At 43.7% G+C, this 26090-nt stretch overlaps 1 protein-coding gene across 1 annotated transcript; it reads left to right on the top strand.

Moving 5' to 3' along the window:
* Positions 1-180: 180 nt before the first annotated feature.
* On the top strand, positions 181-24407 carry LOC307090909 (phosphatidylinositol 4,5-bisphosphate 3-kinase catalytic subunit alpha isoform). The gene is made up of 32 exons (XM_079757715.1): positions 181-255; positions 411-469; positions 557-584; positions 1112-1232; positions 8254-8526; positions 9893-10017; positions 10962-11065; positions 11166-11328; positions 11765-11974; positions 12523-12590; positions 12719-12847; positions 14072-14125; positions 15448-15557; positions 15877-16018; positions 16175-16260; positions 16747-16852; positions 17023-17175; positions 17520-17645; positions 17945-18045; positions 18285-18366; positions 18492-18656; positions 18765-18868; positions 19331-19430; positions 19594-19665; positions 20044-20150; positions 20251-20372; positions 20670-20748; positions 20984-21154; positions 21286-21403; positions 21774-21925; positions 22308-22456; positions 22850-24407. Exons 6-32 carry the CDS (start codon positions 9933-9935, stop codon positions 22972-22974), a joined length of 3183 nt encoding a protein of 1060 aa, XP_079613841.1. The 5' UTR covers positions 181-255; positions 411-469; positions 557-584; positions 1112-1232; positions 8254-8526; positions 9893-9932; the 3' UTR covers positions 22975-24407.
* The last annotated feature ends 1683 nt before the right edge of the window (positions 24408-26090 follow it).

Raw genomic sequence — 26090 nt, 5'->3', positions numbered from 1 at the left:
AAAGCTGTAGCCATGGCAGCACGGGTCCAAAAAGAAACTCTAATAGTATGTACTTGCCTGTATAAAGCTGTCTCTATCTCTCTGTTTGTGTTGATGTCTCTATCAGAGAAGGTAACTTGTGGAGGAGTTGTGGTCTGTTTGTCTTAATCTGTCTGTCACTCTATGTCCATGTCTCACAGAGGAGGATAGACATGTTCGGTTTCCTGAGTCGCTTCGTGTCTGATAGGGAAAGTTCAGAGGACTCTGACCTAGCAGGTACACACACACACACACAAGCACACAAACACGCACACACAGCCTTTTAAGGGATATCATGTAAAAATTATACTAACGTGTTTTCAGTGTGGTAGAACGGTTCCGATGTTTCTAGAAACACAAGATTGCCATTCTTGCTGTGTCTGTGTTTGTAGAAGCTGTACATGAGGTTTTGGATAGTAATAATATCAATTGGGTGCAGACCAATAAAAAGGTATAACCCACACACTCACTCACTGACTTATTTACCCACATACAACCGTTGGTTGCTAACAGTGTGGTTTGTATTCATGTGTTTTAGACAAAAGATGGGAGTTCAAAGCAGAGAGGTCAGTGATAATCAGATATTGGACTGATCAATATGTTGATAGTTATCAAACTGATCAATATGTTAATGTCAGATATTTGCCCGATCAATATTTTGGTCAGATATTAGCCAGATCAATATTTTGGTCAGATATCAGACAGATCAATATGTTGATAATCAGATATCAGACGGATCAATATATTGAGTGTCAAATATCAGACTGATCAATATGTTGATTGTTAGATATCAGCCTTATCAATATGATGGTCAGATATCATACTGATTAATATGTTGATGATCAGATAAAATACTGATCAATAAGTTGTTACCGGCCAGGTTACCAGATGGATCACTATGTGAATCAGATTCAGTGTCATGCAGAGTTATGTCATATAGATGTTGATATGATTTGAGTTGTCAGGCTCATTGTTTTTCCGGAAACATGTTCCAAGCCAGCCTTCCTAAAGTCTGATGACAAAAATCTGTTTAAATCTAAAATATATACGCTGATGTAACAGCTGATGTAACATCTTCTCTTTGGTTCTCCAGGGAGACAGAAGAAGAGGAGAGAAAGAGAGAGTGATAAAAGCAAGAGTTGCAGAACGGAGGAGGGGACGAAGAGAAGAAAAGGGAAAGAGTGGAGGACTTGAAGAGGAGAACTCTCAATAAGGTTATACATATTTATATACAGTAGAGATGTAACAATCCACAGAAAGATACAGATATGAAATTGCGTTATTGTTCATGAATAGTGCGGTATTGATATTTATTGACATAAAAAAACACAAGTAACACAAAAGCACATAAAAATAGATTCATAACATATCAAGACACCAAGTGTTCTTTCAACAGAAGAGTTTACAAAATACTTTCTAAGTGTAAGATGGTTGAGGGGGAAATAACTTTTTTTGCCATCTTGCTCAGTGGGGTAGAAGTATTTATTTCAACGTTTAAACGAGGGGGAAATTCCCTCAATGAGTTGAAAATAATCAATGAGCTCTACTTACAAATAACAACATAACATAATTAGGTAATAGACTCCAGTTACAGTGTTTTTTTTTTATTTTCTGGTGACCCTTCATCCAGAATAGTGTGTCTGTGTTTTTTCTTCGCATGCTCTTGAATAGTGCTAGTGCTGTGGTGGAATTTCATTGAAACTTTACACAATGTACAGACTACCTTTGTTGTATGCTAATTTGAAGTACCCTCACATGTTGTGTGAGGGTAGCAGTGTTTCTTAATTTAAACTTAAGTGGTTCTTTTTTTCCAATTGGGGCACTCACACCGGCACGGCCATAGAGCCGTACTATAACTTCCAGCACTGCTCAAAAACTAGCACCCAGCGTAGCGTGCAACCCATTTTATGTTACACAGATCAAGACCTAAAATGTAATCAGCAAAAACAATGATAAAACAATGAAGTCAACTTAATGTCTGCCTGCCGTCAGCCCTGGTTTGAATGTTGGCGCAGTGCAACTATTGCATTCTCTGGGCAGAACCCCGTCTATCTCTCTCTGTTTCACACCCTTTCTCTTCACCTCCTCACTCTGTAGAAGCATGCACCATAGGGTATGTTCGTTTAGTGGACCCATGCTAATGGGTGGTTTCTGGACTTTCATCATATTTTGCAATTTCTTTTACACGCTGTAGTTTTAGTTTTAACACCTGGCCAGCCCAGGGGTTGACATTTAGGTTTCAAAAGCACTTGCCCATCGGGCAAGTACAGGTCATGTTCAACTTGCCCGAATGTGATGTTCACTTGCCCAAATTATAATCAGAAACGTGAATGGGCCTCTTTTTGCCAGGCACCTGGCCTGGTTTTGGGGTCTCAGAAAACTCATCCTAGCTCAGACTAAAGCTGAATGTTAGCTTCCACACATGTTGTGTTTAAAAAATAACAAACTTGTCTTTGTTTACTTATTTATCGAACGGTCACATCGTGCCATGAAGTGATTTGAGTCCACCGTTGCAACCTATTAAAACTATCGCCCGGTTATATGTAGACCTGCATGATTTTATGCAAATGTACATAACTAAATGTCAGAGGTAGTAGCAAAGATATGTCTTTTTTAACTTTCACGTTTCTTGTAGCTCTAACTGAATAATCACAATCGCGTTTCTAGTAGTGTTGTCAGTCACGATACTGGATTTTCTAACTTTGATACTATACCTGGAAAAATATTGATATTCTATACCATTTTCGATATCAGGGGAAAAGTCTTTTTCAGGAAAGAACGTACCCAAAGTAAATAGAGTATATCTCCACAACTGCAAGGGCGATAATGTGCCAATTATCAGTTGGGAGCGCTGTCTTACTATGAGACACAAATAAAGGTAGATATCTTACAATTTTTATACTTTACACCTCTATTTAAAGTTCAGGGCAAATATAATCGAATGCACCAAGCCAAACACTTGCAAATACACATATGGCCACTAGATTGCGCTGAAGAACATGTTTTCTGATTGAAGGCAATTTACCTTTTTCTTAAGAAACCTTCTCTTAGTCATTGATTGTAAACACCATATTTAGTTGCAAAATTTGGCCCAGACACTGGATTATCTGTTTATGGTGGCTTTATGCGATCAGAATCAACTTTGTGGACAAAAATCACAAAGGTAAAACTTTTTTGAAAACATTTTTGGTTGTTAAAAGAAAAGGGGACGTTTCTTCTTAAGTTGTTGTTTGCGAGTTTTAGTCACAGAATGATATGGTTTGGACTGTTGGAATAAGCTCAGCCGTTAATGTCGAGGCCTGCAGCCCTACCTGTACTTTTCTCAATGCTGATTTTTCAGTCATCAAATAATAGGGACACATTGTAAGATCGGATTTAATTTATTTTTGTTGATATATTAAAGGATTAATTAGGGATTTTCCAACCTAGACCGTATTTTCCCATCTATTTGGGTCTAAGTGACTAATCTGTGCAACCATATTTTAAATTGGTCAAGTATTGAGCGAGAGAGCTTCAGCCATTGCAGCAGCGAAACAGGTAGCATTGTTACCCTAGTATTTCCCTATGGCGCGGCCCCGTGTGGTCGACATCGTGGCAGCTTCACAGAGATTAGGCATTTTTTAAATTATTGTATTTATTCTTTATATCTTTTCTCAAAACAACAATGACCCCTTGGGCTGACACCCTACGGCCGCCGCACACATTCTGGGCATAAACCCCGAGCCATGGTGACCGAATGAGGTTATACGAGAAGGCCACAACAATAACAGTGGAGAATCGTCTCTGTGGAAACAAAGGAGAAAACATTGCGTAAATACATTGCAGCATTCGGGACAGACCGAGAGCTCAAGCCTACAGTCAGCTGTTGTGCAGAATCCTTAATGCCAATGTCCATCCTCTGGAAAATAAGCTGGTGCCTGGATCGTGGACCTCCTGAACACAGGATCACCACAGGGTTGCATCCTCAGCACCTACTGGAGTCTCTGCACACACATAATCGTGTCGCCAGGTTCAGCTCCAACTCCATCAGCACGTTTGTGGATAACACAGTGGTGGTGGTAGTGGGCCTGATCTCTGACAACGATGAGAAGCCCTATGTGGAGGAAGTGGCCGACCTGTGACCCTAGTGCCAGGACAACGGCTTCCTAATGAATGTCACCAAAACCAAGGAGCTGATTGTGGAATAAAGGAGAGCACAACAGAAAAGCCGGGGATGCACACATCACTGTGCATTAATGGGCCTACTGTGGAGAGGGTCAGCAGTTATTAATACCTGGGAGCCTCCATAACAGAGGTTCTGACATGGTCAGCCCACACGGACACTGGTGAGAAAGGCAAGGCAGCGCCTTTATCACCTCAGGCAGCTGAGGAAAGTCAGACTCCCTCAGGATCCTTTAGTTCTTCGGAGAGTAAAAGTGAGTTCAGCTGAGCGCAACTATTGCAACTACACCCCCCTCCCCCCCCTCCTGCATGACTTATACAGCATGAGGTACAGAACCAGAGCCTGGAGGATCGTGAAGGATCCTCACCCTTTCAACAGCAAAGTGTTTCAGCTGCTGTGGTCAGGCAAGCGCCTCCGCAGTCACACAGCAAAAACAGAGAGAATGAGACAGCGTCTTTCTCCAAGCCATCAGGACTGTTTATACTGATCACCAGACACCCACACATGCAGGCACACACACACACACAGTTTTACATCCATTCTTACAGATCCTTTATTTCTATCTACACCTATTGCACATAGCGTTGCTACTTTACATTAAAATATTTGGACCTTCTTTAAATTGTAAATGCTTAAATGCAAGTTACTGTTTTTGCACTGTCCTGTAAGCATTCCAACTTTCGTTTCACTGTAAATCCTGGCATGTGCATTTGACAAAAAACGTTCTTGAAGCTGAAATCTTTTTTCTTGAAAGTAGCGTCAATGTACGCTATACTACGTGTTCTGAAAGTGCTTATACCACTGACGGGTTCAGATTGTTATTGTTAGCGTCTGACAACATTATTGAAAGGATCCTTACAGAGAATAATGCTTTTTCTTTACATTTCGCTTGATCCATCCGTTATTGTGTCTAACCAGGCCTGCTCAGGAAAAGTCACTGAAGTGTCGGAAATTTTCCTATTGTCATAACAATCTCAACTCTACTTCACCCAAAACTTTTAGATAACACTAAGCTACGCACTCCGAAGTCTAGAAAAACAAAGTCTTGCCGTCCCTCTCTTCTCCAACCCTCACTGAGGTTTCCCCCTGCTGCTTGGGGGAGACTTGGTTAGAAACAATAACACGCGGACAAGCGAAAAGGTAAAGAAAAGGTTTTTGTTTCTCTGCAGGGATCTTTTCTATAATGTGGTCAGACACATAATAACAATCTCAGCCCGTCAGTGGCAGAAACGACCATTTTTGGAGGTAGTACATCGAAGGAGTGCTATTGCCCAATAGGGTTACATCTCATCCAATTTCATGCCTGAAATCGTTGAAGCACTCTAACTCAATACTAGACCAATTACATTTTTTTTGTCGGAATCACTCTCCACCACCAGATAAACCGCTGCCTGCTATTGCTCAATAATACAAGGTGAATGACACGGGGACTTGCATAATTAAGGACAGCCCACACATCATGATGACTATGTTGTACTCTGACAAACTCACTGTGTTCGTAAGCAGTTCCACAGCCTATTAGAAAACAGGGATTTTAAGTATTTCGGCTACCTTGTCTAACCATAGGAGGTAGCCGATATGGTAAACCATGCTTAATGAGGTAGCGGATACAGCTAGCCATCAAATAAGGTAGCTGATACGGTTTACCAGCCTAATGTATTTAGGTGTTAACAATGCTAAATGAGGTGGATCAAGCGGGATGACATGTTTTTGCTGTTTCCGTAGCATCTTCCGAAAATCATTACCAGAAGAGACAGAAAGAAAGGATGAGGAAGACCGCAATGAGAGAGAGCGTTGGAAAGAAGAGACAAGATGGAGATAATTACTTCCTCACTAAGAAATGGAGAGGTTAGCATTGGTAAGAAGAGAGCCGATGAGGAAAGGATGATGGAAGGTACCGAGAAAGGGGGAAGAGATGGAGAGGATAAAATAAGTAGGTACTCTATGTTTGAAGAGGAGTAGATGGGACTTGTATTTGTTCTGCTGAGGAAGAATAGCAACTTTTCTTTTTGTTATGTTGAGGAAGAATAGGAACTTCTAATCTTACGTTGTGTTGAAGAATAGGGACTTCTAATATTATGTTGTGCTGAGGAAGCATAGGGACTTCTAATTTGAAGTTGTGTTGAGGATCAATAGAGACTTTTATTGGTTGGTGTGTTGCCTGTAGTATGTTATTTGTTGTTGTATGGACTGGTGCCAGGTCAAGGCTCTTAGTGGAGCAGCTTATAGAAGGAAGCTCTGGTTTTAAGAGGATACGTTTGTTTCACAAGTTTTTTAGGGCCAACTTTTTAATGTTCTCTTATCATATTTATATTGGTATACTTTAAATACTAGAAATATTGTTCTGCTTGTTTAGAGTGCACATGTTTTTGTCCAACTGCAGTTGCAAGATAATAAATGTAGATTCATTTAACAAAACTGGTTGATATCCAAAAACAGTGACTCACTGGCTCACTCACACACACACACACACACACACACACACACACACACACACACACACACAGGCTTGTCCATGAGGTTTAAACAACAGGAAAAGATGAACAATGGCTTAAGACCCTCCACCCTGGTTCCCTTTGGAGACAAACACACACACAGTCACACTCACACACAAACATACATACATTTGTGTCCGGTAATTGAGTCTACTCGACAGGTAACCATCACCTGGAGGGCCTGATCTTGACATCTAGTTTGGTCTTAATAGTCAACATGTCTGGTAAGCTAGTGTACTCTTCAAGTAACCATCAGCTGGAAATCCTGTTCTAAACATCTAGCTTGATCTGGTTAATAGTCAAAGTGTCTTGTAAGTTTTTCTACTCTACAGGTATCCATCACCTGGAGGTCCTGTGCTCAGCATCTAGTTTGATACAGTAAAATAGTCAACATTTCTGGTAAGATGGTATACAGGTATCCACCACCTGAAGGTCCTGGTCTGTCTAACCGTCTGATACACACTCGTTCACGTCAAACCTAACAGCTTTCTTTTATGATGAATAGAGAAAGGGAAAGAAAAGAAGGAAAGGGAAGTCTCCATTGAAAAACAAACTATCGACACAGACAGGAAGTCACATACACACCGACATACAGGAACACGGACACACAAAACACACCAACACATCCGAAACAGCTGAACGTAAACACATAGAAAATACACATCTGCACTGAAAACGCAGACACACACGTAAAATACACAAATAGAATGAAACACACAGGGTGAACAGCTCTTCAGTAAACAGAATAAAACAGTGAACAGCACCTCAGTAAAGATAGAATACAACACATACGCACAAACAGGATGAACAGCACCACAGTAAACGTAGAATATAACACACACATACAAACACACGCACACACACAGGATGAACAGCACCTCAGTGAAGATAGAATAAACAGTACCTCAGTAAACAGTATAACCCACAGAATGCACAGCATAGTAAACAGAATAAACACAAACACACAGTGAACAGCCTCCGTAAAAATAATAAAACAGCTATTAATAAAACAGCTAACAGAACAGCAGTTCAGTAAACAGACAAAAAGACCTACAGACACACGGTGAACAGCAGGTCAGTGAAAACAACAAAGATTGAATCCTGAATGTAATCCTTAGAGTGTGTTTGTGTGCATATGTTTGTGTGGGGAGGGGTAAATCTGTTCTTTCAAAAACTGGATTAGGGTTCCTGATAACTCCTTTGTGTCTAAATATTTTGACATTTATAATATATGCCATTCATATTAGTATATTTATATTATATGGATTATTATTACAATACAATGCATGTAATTTATATTATAAGAATTGGGATGCTATTATTAATACGTTTATATTTAGATAATAATAATAATTAATGCTAGCACTATTATGATAATAATATAGGTGCCATAAATAATAATATATGTACAGTATAATATTGAATTTTCCCATGAATATTATACTTATTAGTAATATAATTATAATAAAGAGCGCCGTTGTGAAAGGGCGACGCGACCCCTTTAAGAGGTGACTGACAGGATGCCCCCCCCACCCCTATTGTTCTCCTGGCTGCTCTCACGCGCCCCGTCGTCGCAAGAGATGAACAACTGACTGCCGGTAGTCACAGTGACCAAGTGAGACAGTGACAGCTCGCGGTGCATCGCTGACGAACCTTCCATCCGATCTGACAACCTCACGCGGGTCGCCCCGGTGTGGCCCTTTCGGTCTGAATCGCGGGAGAACGGTGCGGTTTGACTGACGGACCGTTTGAACCGGGACCGGTAGGAGCGGCTGATGACCCGGGCTCTCGCTGCTTTGCAGCTGGGCTACGGGGGACACTCGCTTGACGGAGCCGTTGTCGCGGGCCCAGGTGAGTGAGCAGTTCCTTTATCTCTCTTTTATCTACCCTCTCATTACTCTTTCCCTCGCTCTCTTTACTTGCTCTTTTTACCCATCTCATGTAACTCCCAACTATTATCATCTAACCCTCGCTCTCTCTTAACCACCCCCCTTTAAACTCCTCTAACCCTCTATCTTTACTCCTCTTCCGTTAACCCCCTTTCTCATCGCTCCTCTAACCTTCTGTTTCCTTACCCCCCTGACCCTCGCTTTCTTTAATCCTCTCACCCCCTCGCTCTCTTTACTCGCTCTAACCCTCTCTTGGAGTCAACCCGTAGTAATCGCGATGCTCCTGTTGTCATGGAGACCATATCCTAGTCTGAGCTCATGGAAAACGAAACCCGTTGTGGTTCTGTTTTGGTTTATAGTTTAATAAATAATGGGGTATATAGTTATGAATAGATATAGAAATAATTTGGCATATAGTTATATATATACTGTAATTCACTGGACTCATTTAAAAATGAAAGCATAAAGGTGAACACATTTACATTTTCAATGTTTAAAATATATATATAATTTAAAAAAATTATGCTGAGATATGGAATGTGTTCCAGGGGCCATAAGAAAGTATCCCAGGTGCCAGATTGGACCTGTGGGCCATCATTTGATTATCCCTGTGTTAGAAAGTGAATACATAGATGTGTCATCAAGGAGCAGTTAGGGGTAGAAAAGTATAGAGACTGCTTATTAAGAAGATAGGGTTAGACAGTAAATAGACTTCATTAAGGGACAGGTAGGGGTTACAAAGGGAATACAGAGATAGGTCATTAAATAGGAGGTAATGGTTAGGCAGTGAATACAGAGACAAGTCATTAAATAGCATGCAGGGGTTAGACAGTATAGAAAAGGGTCATAGAGTAGGTAATATATATTGAATACAGAAATAGGTCATTAAAGAGGAGGAGTTAAACAGTGAATATAGAGACTGGTCAATAAGAAGACGGTAGGGGTTAGACAGTACAGAGACAAGTCTAAGGTGCAGAAACAGGTCATGAAGGAGCAGAAAGGGGTTACAAAGTATAGAGACGGGTCATTAAAGAGCAGGTAGGGGTTAGAAAGTATAGAGACAGGTAATTTAAGAGCAGGTAGGGGTTAGAAAGGATAAGGGCACCTCATTAAAGAGCCGGTAAGAATTAGAAAGTACAGAGACAGGTCATGAATGTGGGTTACGAGTCTGTCTCTCTGCTTTCCTCACAGCTCCTCGTTAGTATAGTGGTCAGTATCCCCGCCTGTCACGCGGGAGACCGGGGTTCAATTCCCCGACGGGGAGGAGTTTTTTTTTTAATTTCCCCCTTGGGATCAGTATTTATCTATCTGTCTGTGTCTGTCTGTAGGTAGAAAGCTGAAGGAGGAGAACAATCATCGGGGGTTGCCATGGTCCCGAAGCCATCATCCGGGGAGCTGTGGGGGCTCCACCTCATGCCCCCCCGCATCCTGGTAGACTGCTGCCTCCCCAACGGTAACCTAATACTCCTTCTATACTCGTAATACTCTAAGGGTGCAAAGACCGCATACGTATTAGAGCTTAGCATTGCGTCGGAGCTCTCTGCGTGGGCTTGTGCCAAGTCATCGTATATGCACCCGGCAAAATCCAAACACTATTTTCAGTTGTTTGTGATACATCAACCGCTTTTCAGCAGCGCATTTCAGTGATTTTGCAACATCTTTATCAGAATGTATATTTATTACTTTTTCAATGTATCCAAAGGAACTCGGCCTTGCATTTCCGTTTCTGGATTTGGTTCATGTGTATTCGTGTTTGCAAATGCTTTAGTGCCCCCTTGTGCTTTGGTGCCTATGCGCTCTCTGTGTATGAACCCAAACGGTCTGGAAAATGGATTTGAGAGACAACCGTTTATCCCACCCCTTGGATTGAGCCGTGCCAATGGAGTGTTCCCAGACCAAACATCTCTATGTGGGTCTGGCATGAACATTTTGAACAAACACTAAAAACAATTCGGCTGGTGCTGAACTCAGAACGTGCAGCACACCGTTTGGGCTGTATGGGCCGCTCAGGTCTTCTTCTAAAGGCCTGTCCGTGGTCGGGCGACAGCGGCTCCTAAGCGACACATCCAAGGGTCTGCAACGTCAACGCGACCTGGCCACACTGCTGCAGGGTCCCGCTGTGTACTTGTCGATCACGTCCGAGGCGTGACAGCAACGCGACACCGCCTGGGTGTCACGTTGCTGTCACGCTACATTGGGGAATGTAGCCACAGCTACATCTCCAGTTGTGTATTATAGCATTATAATAGCATTATAGTGTTATAACAGTATCGTGTTATTATAGTACTACTACTACTTGTGTATTATAATAGTATATAGTAGCATAATAGTTTTATAGTACAATAGTAGTATTAGAATGGTATAGTATTATCATAGTAATATGTTATTGTACAACAGGAATGCTGGTGAGTCTGGAGTGTCTACGAGAGGCCCCTCTGGCCAACATCAAACAGCAACTCTTTACTGAAGCCAGGAAGTACCCGCTCTACCATCTTCTTCAGGTAACGATGCACCCTAATCTACCATCTACTGCAGGGATTTATACACACTGATTGGCTGGTTGTGGGATTCCCTACCTGAATCTGTTGTGTGATTGGTCAGGAGGAGTCGTGCTACATCTTTGTGGGCGTGACCCAGGAGGCGGAGAGGGAGGAGTTTTACGACGAGGCGCGGCGTCTGTGTGACCTTCGCCTTTTCCACCCCATCCTCAAGGTCATCGAGCCGCTGGGGAACAGGGAGGAGAAGATTCTCAACAGGGAGATAGGTCCGAACACAGACATGCCTACGCGCAAACACACACACACACACACACACCTGTAATATAGCGATCTTGGAAGTTCGACAATGCGATAGCCAAATTCTGGGGGAAGAGTGTCGGACGCCGTGTAGTGCCAGGGGTGGAGGTATGCAGGGTTTCCTGTTTTGTTACAGAGATATTCGTCCTGACTCATGGAGGCATTATGCCAACAGGTCCCGTTAACTCTTCTAAAGCGAGAGTGTAGTCTGGTCTCAAGTTCCAACGTTTTCCTAGAAGTCATTTGTTTTATTCCCTTTTTAGAAGGATGTAGTCATTAAAGCACTGGCAGCAAGTTGGTATATAGAGGGTAGCCTGTGTTAATTTGAGCTGGAATATAGTTCTAACCTGTGTGTGTGTGTTTGTATGTGTGTGTGTGTGCGTGTGTGCCTGTGTGTGCCTGCAGGTTTTGCCATCGGGATGCCCGTGTGTGAGTTTGAGCTGGTGAAGGACCCGGAGGTGCAGGACTTCCGTCGGTCAATACTGAGCGTGTGCAGAGAGGCCATGGAGGAGCGGGAGGCCGGGGGGGCTCCTAGCCTGGCCCTCTACGTGTACCCCCCCAACGTAGAGTCCTCCCCCGAACTACCCCAGCACATCTACTACAAACTAGACAAGGGTATAACCCTAACGTAGAGACCTCCGCCCATCTAATCTCTCCGTCCATGATTTATCCTCTCTCTTCTATTGCTCTATTGGTATGGTTCTCTGTTATATGATTAATCCTCTCTCTTTGATGATTCTATGGTTATGGTTCTCTGTTCTATGATTAATCCTCTCTCTTCAATGACTCTATTGCTAAGGTTATATGGTTAATGCTCTCTCTTCTATGGCTCTATGGTTATGGTTCTATTTTATATGGTTAATCCTCTCTCTTCAAGGATTCTATGGTAATGGTTCTATGTTCTATGGTTAATCTCCCTTCTATGATTCTATGGTAATGGTTCTATGTTCTATGGTTAATCCTCCCTCTCCTATGATTCTATGGTTAAGGTTCTATGGTTAATGCTCTCTCTTCTATGGTTATGGTTCTATTTTATATGGTTAATCCTCTCTCTTCTATGATTCTATGGTAATGGTTCTATGTTCTATGGTTAATCCTCTCTCTTCTATGATTCTATGGTGATGGTTCTATGTTCTATAGCTAATCTTCTTCTCTGTTTGCAGGAAGGCTGATGGTTACCATCTGGGTGATTGTTAGTCCATCCAACTCTAAACAGAAATACACTCTGAAGGTAATGCTACACTGTTAAATCTGTGGCAGAGCACTTTGCTTGCCTATGATGTACATGTTTGTGTGTGTATATATTTACGTAAATATATATGTGTGTGTGTGTGTGTGTGTGTGTGTGTGTGTGTGTAGGTGAGCCACGACAGTCTGCCAGAGCAGCTGATAGCGGAGTCTATCAGGAAGAAGACTCGCTCCATGCACCTGTCAGCCCAGCAGCTGAGACTGTGTGTCCTGGAGTACCAGGGACAGTACATACTGAAGGTCTGTCTGCCTGTCTGCCTGTCTGTCTGTCTGTCCTGGAGTACCAGGGACAGTACATACTGAAGGTCTGTCTGCCTGTCTGTCTGTCTGTCTGTCTGTCTGTCTGTCTGTCTGTCTGTCTGTCTGTCTGTCCTGGAGTACCAGGGATAGTACATACTGAAGGTCTGTTTGCCTGTCTGTCTGTCTGTCTGTCTGTCTGTCTGTCTGTCTGTCTGTCTGTCTGTCTGTCCTGGAGTACCAGGGACAGTACATACTGAAGGTCTGTCTGCCTGTCTGTCTGGCTGTCTGTCTGTCCTGGAGTACCAGGGACAGTACATACTGAAGGTCTGTCTGCCTGTCTGTCTGTCTGTCCTGGAGTACCAGGGACAGTACATACTGAAGGTCTGTCTGCCTGTCTGTCTGTCTGTCTGTCCTGGAGTACAAGGGTCAGGACATACTGAAGGTCTGTCTGTCTGCCTGTCTACCTGTCTGTTACGTTGACATTTACATTTAGGGCATTTAGCAGACGCTTTTATCCAATGGAACTTACAATAAGTACATTTGTCATAAGAAGTGAAACAATATATCGCTGTCGGTACAGTAAAGATGTTCATAGAACCAAGTGCAAGTACTTACAATCGCTAGGCTAACCCATTGCCCGTGTACAGCAGTGATAGCAGCTACTGCAGATGCTACACAATTAAGTGCTATGAATAAGTGCCATGTAGATTAAGTGTGTACAATAAGTGTGTACATTAAGTGCCAGGACGTACAACATACAATGGTGGCCGGAAGGGGCTGGGTAGCTATGCAGAGTCGAGTGTCTGTTTGTCCTGGTGTACCAGGGACATTACATACTAAAGGTCTGTCTGTCTTTCTGTCTGTCCTTGAGTAACAGGGACATAACATACTCAGTGTTTCCCCCAGCACTGTATTGTTAAGGCTTTACCTTAACCCTATTGTTAAGGCGGCCGCATTTTTAAAAATTAATTATTATGCATTAACAAAGTAGAAAACTCTCTTAGGGAAAGAAAACATAAAGATAAATAATGCATTAGTAACAGTGGTCGTGCCTTAAAGCTTTTTGAATGGAATTAAAACGGAGACCTCCCCCACTCCTTGACCATTTTGGCTAAGACATTTTCTGGGGGAAGGACTGATACTAATGGTCTGTCTGTCTCTCTGTCTCTCTGTTTTTTCTGCTTGTCTGTTTCTACCTGTTTGTCTCTACCTGTCTGTCTCTAGGTGTGTGGATGCGACGAGTATCTCTTGGAGAAGTACCCTCTAAGTCAGTACAAGGTAGGAAACCATTTGTTGTTCTGCCAGTCTCTCTGTATGCAGGGATGGACAAAACGATTCTTTTCCGGGAATCAGTTCTTTCAGTTCCGTTCACTATCACGATTCGTTCGTTTGATTCGTTCGTTTGATTCGTTTGTTTGATTCGTTCGTTAAGTCTGTTACGTCATTTGCCAGGAAATCGGAAATTATGGAATAAATGTTAATCAACATGCATGTAGCCTACTACTTTCTAATGTTCTGGCGAAATTACCCAGGTTAAGTGTAAATATTAAGCATATATATAAAGCAAATACGTGCCTTTTTTTTCATAAATATCCTTAATACATAACGGGACGCAGTAAGAATTAAATGGCGTTTTCCAAGTAGCGCTAATAAGCAGTGAAGCACGCTAGCAACTAGACCAAACGAGACTCGTAATGGTAGGTAAAGTGCTTGCATGATATTGAAGCCTACAGCGATCGTTAGTTAACTTGTGTTGCGGTGCCTTATCATTTGTTTACCCATGGGCCATGGCAACACGATTGCTACCTGCTCTCATTGGCTGAATCGATGAGAACGTTTTAGACTCATTCAATATAAGGTCGCGGGGAGACGAAACTCTGTTTGTTTGTATATTTTATTTACGTGCCATATTTTTGTTATATGTTTAAAAAAAAGAAAAAGAGTTCTCTTGTTTTGGGAATAAGTTCTCGTCATTCACCTTCGGGATTCGTTCGCGATCGACCCATCACTAATGCATACCTGTCTGTGTACTCTGTGTATCTGTTTACCAGTCTCTCCATTTTTTCTACCTGTCTACCTACTTGTCGGTCTCTCTGTCTGTCGTCTTCTCTGTCAATCTGTCCACCTGTCTCAGTACATCAGGTCTTGTATAATAGTGTACTTTAGTGTGTACCTGTCTGTCTGCAGTACCACAGGTCCTGTTTAACCTTCGACCTGTCTGTTTAACTGTCTTCCTGTTGCACATCAGGCCATGTTTAACTGTCTACCTGTCTATCTGCATTACATCACACCCTGTATAACAGTCTACCTGTCTGTCTACCTTCCTGTCTGCAGTACATAAGGTCCTGTATAAAAGTCCACCTGTCTGTCTACCTGTCTGTCTGCAGTACATCAGGTACTGTATAACAGTCTGCCTGTATGTCTACCTGTCTGTCTGCAGTACATTTGGTCCTGTATAACACTGCACCTGTCTGTCTACCTGTCTGTCTGCATTACATCATGTCCTGTAACACTCGTTATAATGATTGTCTACCTGCCCGTCTAAAGTACATCAGGTCCTGTGTAACAGTTTACCTGTATGTCTACCTGTCTGTCTGCAGTACATCAGGTCCTGTATAACTGTGGGTCGTCTTCCTCACCTTATGCTGGTCTCCAAGGAGAGCCTGTACTCCCAGCTGCCAGAGTCAGGCTTTGTCATGCCCTCGTACAGGTAAACAAGCCAATCAGCTTCCAGTGTCAGGCTTTGTCATGCACTGCTACAGGTAAACAAGCCAATCAGCTTCCAGCGTCAGGCTTTGTCATGCACTGCTACAGGTAAACAAGCCAATCAGCTTCCAGCGTCAGGCTTTGTCATGCACTGCTACAGGTAAGCAAGCCAGTCAGCTTCCAGTGTCAGGCTTCGCCATGCCATGCTACTGCCAGTCAGCTCTTGCAGTGGTTATAATGGTTTAAGTTATTACTGCGATGATAATGGGTATGTTATTGTTGTAGTGATTATAATGGTGATGTTACGTGTTGGTCATTCATAGTCGCAGGACCCCCCAGCCATCTCCATGTCCAGGGGGAGACCCTACCTCTCCTCCCAGGAGTCTGTGGGCCTTCAACAACCTGCTGAGGGTCAGGCTGCTCTGTGCCACCTACGTTAACGTCAACATCCGAGACATCGACAAGGTAGCCCTACCCTTACCCTGCGTCAACTTAACATAGCTAGCGCTGAGCTAAAACAAAGCTAGCCCTCAGCTAACCCTCCTGTTGATTTGTTTGTATGTGTGTGTGTGTGTGTGTGTGTGTGTGTATGTGTGTATGTGTGTCTTTGTGTGTTTGTAGATTTATGTGAGGACCGGTATTTATCACGGTGGAGAACCACTTTGTGACAATGTCAACACACAGAGGGTCCCCTGCTCTAACCCCAGGTAACACACACACACACACACACACACACACACACACACACACACACACACACACACACACACAAAGTTACAAAGCCACATACAAAGAAAAACACACACACAGGGTTCCCTGCTCTATCTCCAGGTAACACACACAGACACACACACACAGGCCCCTTCTCTAACCCCAGATAACACACACGCACACACACACACACACACACACACACACTTACACACACACACACATGCACACACACAGAGGGTCCTTTGTTCTAACCCTAGGAAACACAAACACACACACCCTAAAACACTCGTTTATTTACCTAACTGAAAATAACTAAGCCATCACATAACCTTGCTTGCTTCTCTCACTGTCTCACTCACTCTCTCTTACTCTCTCCCTCTTTCTCTCTGTCTCGCTCTCTTTAATTCTCTCTGTATCTTATGCCTCTCTACGTCTCTCTCTATATCATCTGCATCTCTGTGTTCCTATTTCTGTCCCAGGTGGAATGAGTGGCTGTCCTATGATATCTACATGGCTGATATCCCTCGCTCAGCCAGACTCTGTCTCTCCATCTGCTCTGTGAAGGGAAGGAAAGGAGCTAAGGAGGTGGGAAACAAGGAGATGTTAACAAGGTGTTGTTCTGTAGTTTAGAAGGACGGTTGACCCTGACCCCTAGATCCACTAATGCCTATAAGAATGACTCATATTAATAACGATAATGATATCTAGATCTACTAGTAGCACTAATGTTGTTCTCGCTCTGTGCGTCTCTCTAGGAGCATTGTCCTTTAGCATGGGGCAATGTGAATCTGTTTGACTATAAGGACACCATGGTGAGTGGGAAGGTGGCTCTGAGTCTCTGGCCAGTTCCCCACGGGCTGGAGGACCTGCTCAACCCTATCGGAGTCGCTGGTTCCAACCCCAACAAGGTGTTTATTTGAACATTACCAACAACTGAGCTTAGTAAACATCTGCACACATTATGCAATAACATCTCCCCCTCCTCTCCTTCCTCTCTCTCCTCCTTCTCTTGCTCCTTTCTCTACTTGCTCTCTTTCTCCTTTCCCTCCTCCTCCTCCTACTCCTCCTAATCTCTCTATCTCCTCTTCCTTCTCTCCCTCCCTCTCCGACTCTCCTCTCTCTTCCTCCTCATCTTCTCTCTCTCTCTCTCTCTCTCTCTCTCTCTCTCTCTCTCTCTCTCTCTCTCTCTCTACCCTCCTCCCTCTCCTTGCCTGCTCCTCTTTCCCCTCCTCCTCCGTCTCTCCCCCTCCAGGAGACTCCCTGTGTGGAGTTGGAGTTCTGCTGGTTCAACCAGACGGTTGTATTTCCAGACGACCAACAGATTGAAGAACATGCCAACTGGACTATCAGCAGAGAGCTGGGCCTCACCTACTGTCTGGTACGGATTATTAATCTGTGTTACATATGATATATATATATATACTGTCTTTATTACACATTCAATGTGTGTGTCCGTTCACGTCGGCATCTGCATTCAATGGGATAGGAAAAACAGTCTGATATACTGTCAGGCTTTTTTTACATATTACAACAATATAGGCTTATATAATATATTGTAACGGATAGAATCAAGGAGATGACACGCCATACTTACATCCGATCCTTCATCCATTTATGTACATATGTATGTATTTATATGTGTATGTATATATTTATGTGTCTGTCTTTATACTACAGAGTGTGTCCGCAGCCGAGGTTGAGCAGCTCCAGAGTCTTTGCTCTAAAGACCCACTCTATGAACTCTCAGAGCAGGAGAAGGACTTCCTCTGGAGACACAGGTCAGAGTCTCTCTTTAGATATCAAGGTTATTAGTCTCTCTACCAGCCTCTCTCTCTTTAGCCTACCGACCTCGCTTACTCTCTCTCCCTCTCTCTCTTCCTCTTTAGATATTAAGGTTATTAGTCTCTCTACCCGCCTCTCGTTCTCTAGGCTACCACTCCCATTCTCTCTTTCTTTCTATAGACATTAAGGTTAATAGTCTCTCTCTCTCTCTCTCTCTCTCTCTCTCTCTCTCCAGACACTACTGTGTTAATATCCCAGAGTCTCTCCCCAAACTGCTGCTGTCTGTCAAGTGGAACTCCAGAGACGAAGTCTCACAGGTCTGTCTCTCTCTAGATAGAGTACGACCTTTAGTATGTTACTAAAGGTCTCTCTCTCTAGATGCACTGTTACTAAAGGTCTCTCTCTCCAGATGTACTGTTACTATAGGTCTCTCTCTCTCCAGATGTACTGTCTGCTGAAGGACTGGCCATTGATGCAGCCAGAGTCTGCCTTGGAGCTGTTGGACTGTAACTTTCCTGAGCCCGTTGTCCGAGAGTTCGCCCTACGCTGCCTTCTCCAGGGTCTGAGTGACGACAAGCTGTCACAATACCTGCTGCAGCTGGTCCAGGTACTATCCCTGACCCCAACCCATTTTCCTAACCAAACCACTTCTTCAGCTGGTCCCGGTACTTACCCTGACCCTTATCCCCTGACCCTAACTCAACCGATTTTCCAGGTACTGAAGTATGAGATGTACCTGGACAACCCTCTGGCTCGCTTCCTGATCAAGAAAGCTTTGACCAATCAGAGGATAGGACACTTCTTCTTCTGGCATCTCAAGTAAGAATTACAGCAGCGCTATGACACTTTGTAGCGCATTTCTAGCCTTCCGCAACTCACACCGCTTTGCATTATGCTCACATTCACTCATTCACGCATTCATACACACATTCATACACATATAAATGCAACCTTTCATGCATACATTCACTATCTAATCAAACTCACATTCATACACACATTCACCCATTCATAGATACATTCACCCATACATGCTTACATTCAAACACCCATTCATTCCCAAATTAATTCACAGAAGGGGGGGGTCAACCATGCAAGGAAACAGCCGTCTGGTCGGGAGCAGTTAGGGGTCTTGCTCAGGGACACTTCAATACTTAGCTAGGAGGAGCTGTGGATTTAACTTGAGGAAAATTTGCCTTTTGTGTGTTTGTGTGTGTCTGTGTTCGTGTGTGTGTGTGTGTGTGTGTGTGTGTGTGTGTGTGTGAACGTGTGTGTGAATAGGTCAGAAATGCACAACAAGACAGTGTCGCGTCGTTTTGGTTTGCTTCTTGAAGCGTTCTGCAGATCCTGTGGGATGTACCTGAAGCACCTGAACAGACAGGTAACTAACACCTGGTCAGACAGGAAACTAACACCTGGTAACACAAGTAACCAACACCTGAACAGTAAGATAACTACCACCTGGTCAGATATATAACCAACAACTGGGAAGACAATTGGCAAGTTATCTTACACCTTGTGTGTGTGTTTGCGTGTGTGTGTAGGTAGAGGCTATGGATAAACTTGTGAACCTGACAGACACACTGAAACAAGAGAAGAAGGATGAGACTCAGAAGGTAGGATCTGTCTGTCTGTCTGTCTGTCTGTCTGCTGTCTGTCTGTGTGTGTGTGTGTGTGTGTGTGTGTGTGTGTGTGTATAGATGTGTGGGTCTGTCTACCTTTATCTTTCTGTCTGTCTGCTTGTGTGTAGCTGCCTGTCTGTCTAACTTTCAGAATACCTGTGTATGTCTGTCTGTCCATATGTCAGTCGTATCTGTCTGCTGGTGTCCGTCTACCTGTCTTTCTGTCTGTCATTCTGTCTGCTTATCTGTCAACGTCTGTCTGTCTGTCCGTCTGTCTGCCTGTATATATAATCATTAGCTCTGTGTTTTGATTGTCTGACAGCGTCTGTATTGTGTATGGCTAACACTGTCTATGTTCTGATTGGCTGCCAGACTCAGATGAAGTTCCTGGTTGAACACATGTCCCGTCCGGACTACATGGATGCCCTGCAAGGATTCATCTCTCCTCTTAACCCTGTCCACCAGCTGGGCAACCTCAGGTACTAACCAACTAACTAACCAACTAACCAGCTGACTGACCAGGTCACTGACTCGACCCAACTCTAAATGTGTGTGTGTGTGTTTGTGTGTGTGTTGCAGGCTGGAGGAGTGCAGGATCATGTCGTCAGCCAAGAGGCCTCTGTGGCTGAACTGGGAGAACCCGGACATCATGTCAGAGCTCCTCTTCACCAACAACCAGGTCATCTTCAAGAACGGAGACGGTACGCCAAGAACCCTTCCTTCTAGTCTCTAGGTTCCATCTAGATCCCTATCTTCTAGCTGGAACCCTCTCTTCTAGCCTATAATGTTACAGCTAGAACCCTATCTTCTAGCTGGAACCCTCTCTTCTAGCCTTTGTTGTTACAGCTTGAACCCTATCTTCTAGCTGGAACCCTCTCTTCTAGCCTATAATGTTACAGCTAGAACCCTATCTTCTAGCTGGAACCCTCTCTTCTAGTCTCTTCTAACACCATCAATGGCTACTGGCTTTAACGTTATTGGTATGTGTGCTGGTGCAGACCTACGTCAGGACATGCTGACTCTGCAGATCATTAAGATCATGGAGAACATCTGGCAGAACCAGGGACTGGACCTACGGTAAGAACACATATCACCTGGCACCGGAAGTATTGCAGACTTGTTCCATAAGTATTGTGGAAGTATGGCCACAGTAATGCGCATCCATGATTTCATCTCTCCGATTCAATTTCTCACTGGGAGTATTATTGCCGTTTGGCTGTCTTTATATTCTGTAATTGACGAATTACTTAGGATATACAGTATGTATAGGAGACTGTAGTATGTATATTAATGAATACATATTTGTGTGTAGTATGTTGCCGTACGGCTGCCTGTCTATAGGAGACTGCGTGGGGCTCATAGAGGTGGTGAGGAACAGCTACACCATCATGCAGATCCAGTGTAAGGCTGGCCTGAAGGGGGCGCTGCAGTTCAACTCCAACACCCTGCACCACTGGATCAAAGACAAGAACAGAGGAGAGGCGTACGTACCTGTCTCTCTGTCAACCTGAATGTCCACCCGTCTTTCTTCACAGATGTAACAGATCTATAGGCCTGTTCACCAGAACATGTCTATAACTGTGAACCTGTCTGTCTACCTCCCTGTCTGTCTAGGTATGACCGAGCTATAGACCTGTTCACAAGGTCGTGTGCAGGTTACTGCGTGGCCACTTTCATCCTGGGCATCGGAGACAGACACAACTCTAACATCATGGTGAAAGACAACGGACAGGTACTATGACACACTATAAACTACACACTATAGCAGGCACTGACACAACTCTAACATCATGGGGAAAGACAACGGACAGGTACTATGACACACTATAACAGGCACTGACACAACTCTAACATCATGGTGAAAGACAACGGACAGGTACTGTGACACACTATAAACTACACACTATAACAGGCACTGACACAACTCTAACATCATGGTGAAAGACAACGGACAGGTACTATGACACACTACTGTATACTACACACTTTATACCACACTCTATATACTACACACCATTATACACACTGTCCCATCTTTTTCAGCATGGTTAAAGACATCTTACTCTCTCTCTCTCTCTTGGATCTTACCTCTCTCGCCTCAGCTGTTCCATATAGACTTCGGTCACTTCCTTGACCACAAGAAGAAGAAGTTTGGCTACAAGAGAGAGAGAGTTCCCTTCGTCCTAACTCAGGACTTCCTTCTCGTCATCAGCAAGGGCAGCCAGGAGTGTACCAAGACCAGAGAGTTTGACAGGTATATCTAGACCCATATATATCTATATTATCTATACCAGGAGTGTACCAAGACCAGAGAGTTTGACAGGTATATCTAGACCCATATATATCTATATTATCTATACCAGGAGTGTACCAAGACCAAAGAGTTTGACAGGTATATCTAGACCCATATATATCTATATTATCTATACCAGGAGTGTACCAAGACCAGAGCGTTTGGCAGGTATATCTACATTATCAATAGAAAGACAGACAGACAGATAGACATATAGATATAGATATATTATATACCAGGGGGTTTGATATGTATAACTGTATCACTTACATCTATATCTACCATGTAATGTTAGGTATTTACCATGTATAATGTGTACATATGTGATGTTTATATAATGCAGGTTCCAGGAGATGTGCTACAAAGCTTACCTGGCCATCCGTCAGCACGCCAGTCTCTTCATCAACCTCTTCTCACTGCTGCTGGGTTGCGGGATGCCTGAACTGCAGAGCTTTGATGACATCGCCTACCTCAGGAAGACCCTGGCTCTAGGTAGCTGTCTGTCTCTCTACCTGTCCCTCTACCTGTCTGTCTCTCCACCTGTCTGTACCTCCAAGAAGACCATGGCCTTAGATACGTGTCTGTCTCGCTACCTTTCTCTCTGTCTACCTGTCTCTACCTCAGGAAGACCCTTGCTCTAGGTACCTCTCTGTCCCTCTACCTGTCTGTCTACCTGTCTGTCTCTCTACCTGTCTCTACCTCATGAAGACCCTGGCTTTAGGTACCTTTCTGTCTCTCTACCTGTCTCTCTAAATGTCTATCCGTCTACCTGTCTCTATCTCAGGGAGACCCTAGCTCTGGATACCTGTCTATCTCTCTACTCGACTGTCTCTACCTGTCTGACCCTCTACATGTCTGTCTCTCTACCTGTCTTTCAATCTATAGAGAAGACCCAGCAGGAGGCATTGGAGTATTTCACCAAGCAGATGAACGATGCTCACCATGGAGGCTGGAGCACCAAAATGGACTGGATCTTCCACACCATCCGACACATGCCTAATGAACACTAACTAGTGTGTATATATATCCATACACACACACACGCACGCACACACACACACACACACACACACACACACACACACACACACACACACACACACACACACACACACACGCATACACACACGCACGCACACACACATTTGAATGCACTAGTTGTTTGTGGAGGATGTCATAGCAACGTAACCTATGAGAGGGAAATTCTGCACAAAAAGGTGAAATTGGACCTGGGGCGCTTTGTACATCAGCAATAGACGTTTTATAATGATGTCAAAGTGTTTCAGGCTGTATATTCCTTTATGCACACCTTGATGACCCTTAATTGCATACAAATAAGTTAACTATTGATTTCTGCTGACCATCACTTTAAAGAGCCAGTGAACCCAAAGGAAACAGAAAAACAATGTTTTTAAGCGTTGTCAATTTTCTTATATGATCGTCCACATTCCACTCTGCTGCGACCAAGGTGGCGTTCTTTGCCTGAAGTCTGAGAGCCTTTTCTGAGGCCCCTAGACGTCACGACCGGCGACCTCCACCCGGCGATGTGTGGAGCTCCGTCTGGGCAGCGGTTTGTTCAATACCTGCGTCCGAGGGTTAGGCTTCCCGGACACATAAAGTATAAGGCTACGGTGTGGGAGGATAGTCAAGTTGATTGTCAGGTTAATCAAATAGTGTTCGGAAGCCATCTGAAACAGTGGGTTCTCTGGCTCTTTAAATATATTCAGATTAATTATAAAGTTAATGAAATATGCAACTTAACCTGCTGCTGTCTGTGCACTGAATAGCTGAGCTGCACTGTGGGGACCAGTATAGACTACCAGCCACATGGAGACTTTAAAACATTAGCTGCACCGTGGGGACCACTCGTGACAACCTGCACCGTGGGGACCAATAAAGACTACCTTTATCATGGGGACTAACATACACTAGCTGCATCGTGGGGACCACTAGTGACAAACTGCACCGTGGGGACCAATAGAGACTACCTTTATCATGGGGACTAACATACACTAGCTGCATCGTGGGGACCACTAGTGACAAACTGCACCGTGGGGACCAATAGAGACTACCTTTATCATGGGGACTAACATAGACTAGCTGCATCGTGGGGACCACTAGTGACAATCTGCACCGTGGGGACCATTAGAGACTACCTTTATCATGGGGACTAACATAGACTAGCTACATCGTGGGGACCACTAGTGACAACCTGCACCGTGGGGACCAATAGAGACTACCTTTATCATGGGGACTAACATACACTAGCTGCACTGTCTATCACACACATCCTTGTGTGTGTATCTGATCGAAGCATCGGTAGTTGCACAGCAGTTTGCACCCGCGCAAGGGTGAGGGTCAGCAATGGACACTAGCTGCTCTTTGACAGCTTTTTTGACTACAACCGTCTTTTAACAGACAGTTGTAGCCTCTCCCAAAGAAATAACCCCTCCACTTTATCCCAGATCAAACAACTGATTGGTTGAATCTCAATTGACAATCAGTAAGATTGCCGCTTAAACCCGACCAGCAATTTAACTCTAATGTGAACACCTACTGTGTTTGTTATCCAGCAGGTGAACTGTAGCAACACCTGGTGTGTTTTTTAACCGGCGCGTGAACTGTGTTTAACCAGAGGAACTGTAGCTGTGTTCTCTCGTCAGGGAAGTGTTGACAATCTGAAGCAAGCACCTTTGAAAAGCTTCTCCATTCTGCACACTAGTCAAACTCCAAGGCCCTGATCTGATATCTTCTCCTACAACCTTTCTCATTGATTAGCTGTTGGCCATGTCTGGCTGAGATATCACTCTCCATTCACATAAGTTACATCGCTGTTTCTAATTCAGACCAGGAATCGAAAAGCTGTTGAATCTACCCACCTAGGGAGCAACCTACCCACCTTGGGAAGAGCCAACCATGGAAGCACCATACCTAGGAAGCACACTAGGAAGGATGCCACCGAGGTCCTGCTCAGGTCAAAGTTCATATTTCTCTTACATACTGTTGCCAGGACAACCTATTTAACTCATCGGATTGTTTTGGTCGTCATAGTGACTGCAGGTGTCACACAGACCCTCCGTGATTGGTGATCATTGATTATCTCTACTGCCATGACTGTATTTTTTACTGTAAGAATAAAGTGTTTTCTCTGTGCTCTCTTAATACCTATGTTAATAACCAATGTAATGAAATGGTTACATTGCATTCAATGACCCTGTCAGTGCGACCCTTGAGGTAGGATGTGAACAGGGAGAGTGCAGAGCCTTGAGACTCCCAGTTCTCGAAGGGTGGAGAGGAGGATCAGGGGGTTCACTGTGTCGAAAAACTGCTTAAAGGTCCAGCAGAATGACCACAGAGGAGGGGGGCTGTTCCCGCAGTGTGAAGTTTTTCTGTGACGGCAAAGAGGGCAGTCTCCGTTGACGGTGAGGGTCCAAAAGGTTGTTCTTGTCGAGATATGCAGTGGGTTGTGTAAAGACTGCACACTCAATTGGTATGGACATCAATGGTGGACGTTGACATCAGCACGTTTGGGTGTGGGTCTCTTTAAGAAGGTTCACTCTCGCTGCTTCAACAGTGTTTGAGAAAACAAGTTGTCTGAGGTGTTGATGAGATGGGTGAGAAAAGGAAGGACGTCTAAGCAATTGACGCCTGCCATTTGATGGACGCTATTCCGGAAATTTTGCCCCCATCGTTCTCATCCCTTTTGAAACAAACTGGGGATTTAGTGAATCTCTTCGTAACGTAGGTTTTTGAAACTCTGAAAATAGATGGCCCGCGCAACAGGACATTACTTGTTTGTTCCATTTCATCTAATGTTTGCAGTCCACAAGATGGGGAGAAATTAATAATTTCCAGCGGCTTTGTTTCAATATAATTTTGACCCACTACAAGGATATGAATCTATTCATATATATATATATATATATCACACCCTATACCCTTACGTAATATTCCTCTCTCCATCCAAATGTTTTACATAGTACCCCTTTAATATATATATTCCATTCTGTAATATATATATATATATGTATAGCTTATATAATATTCCCCATTATAGTTTATGTTATATCTTAAATAGAATTCCGGTTATATAATGACACAAGGCTGAAATAACCACACCATTTGC

This window comes from Pollachius pollachius, assembly GCF_949987615.1.
Source record: "Pollachius pollachius genome assembly, chromosome: 20".
In the NCBI taxonomy this organism is placed as follows: Eukaryota; Metazoa; Chordata; class Actinopteri; order Gadiformes; family Gadidae; genus Pollachius; species Pollachius pollachius.
Note: the sequence above shows the minus strand (reverse complement) of the source record. Positions and strands in the feature narration are given on the sequence as shown.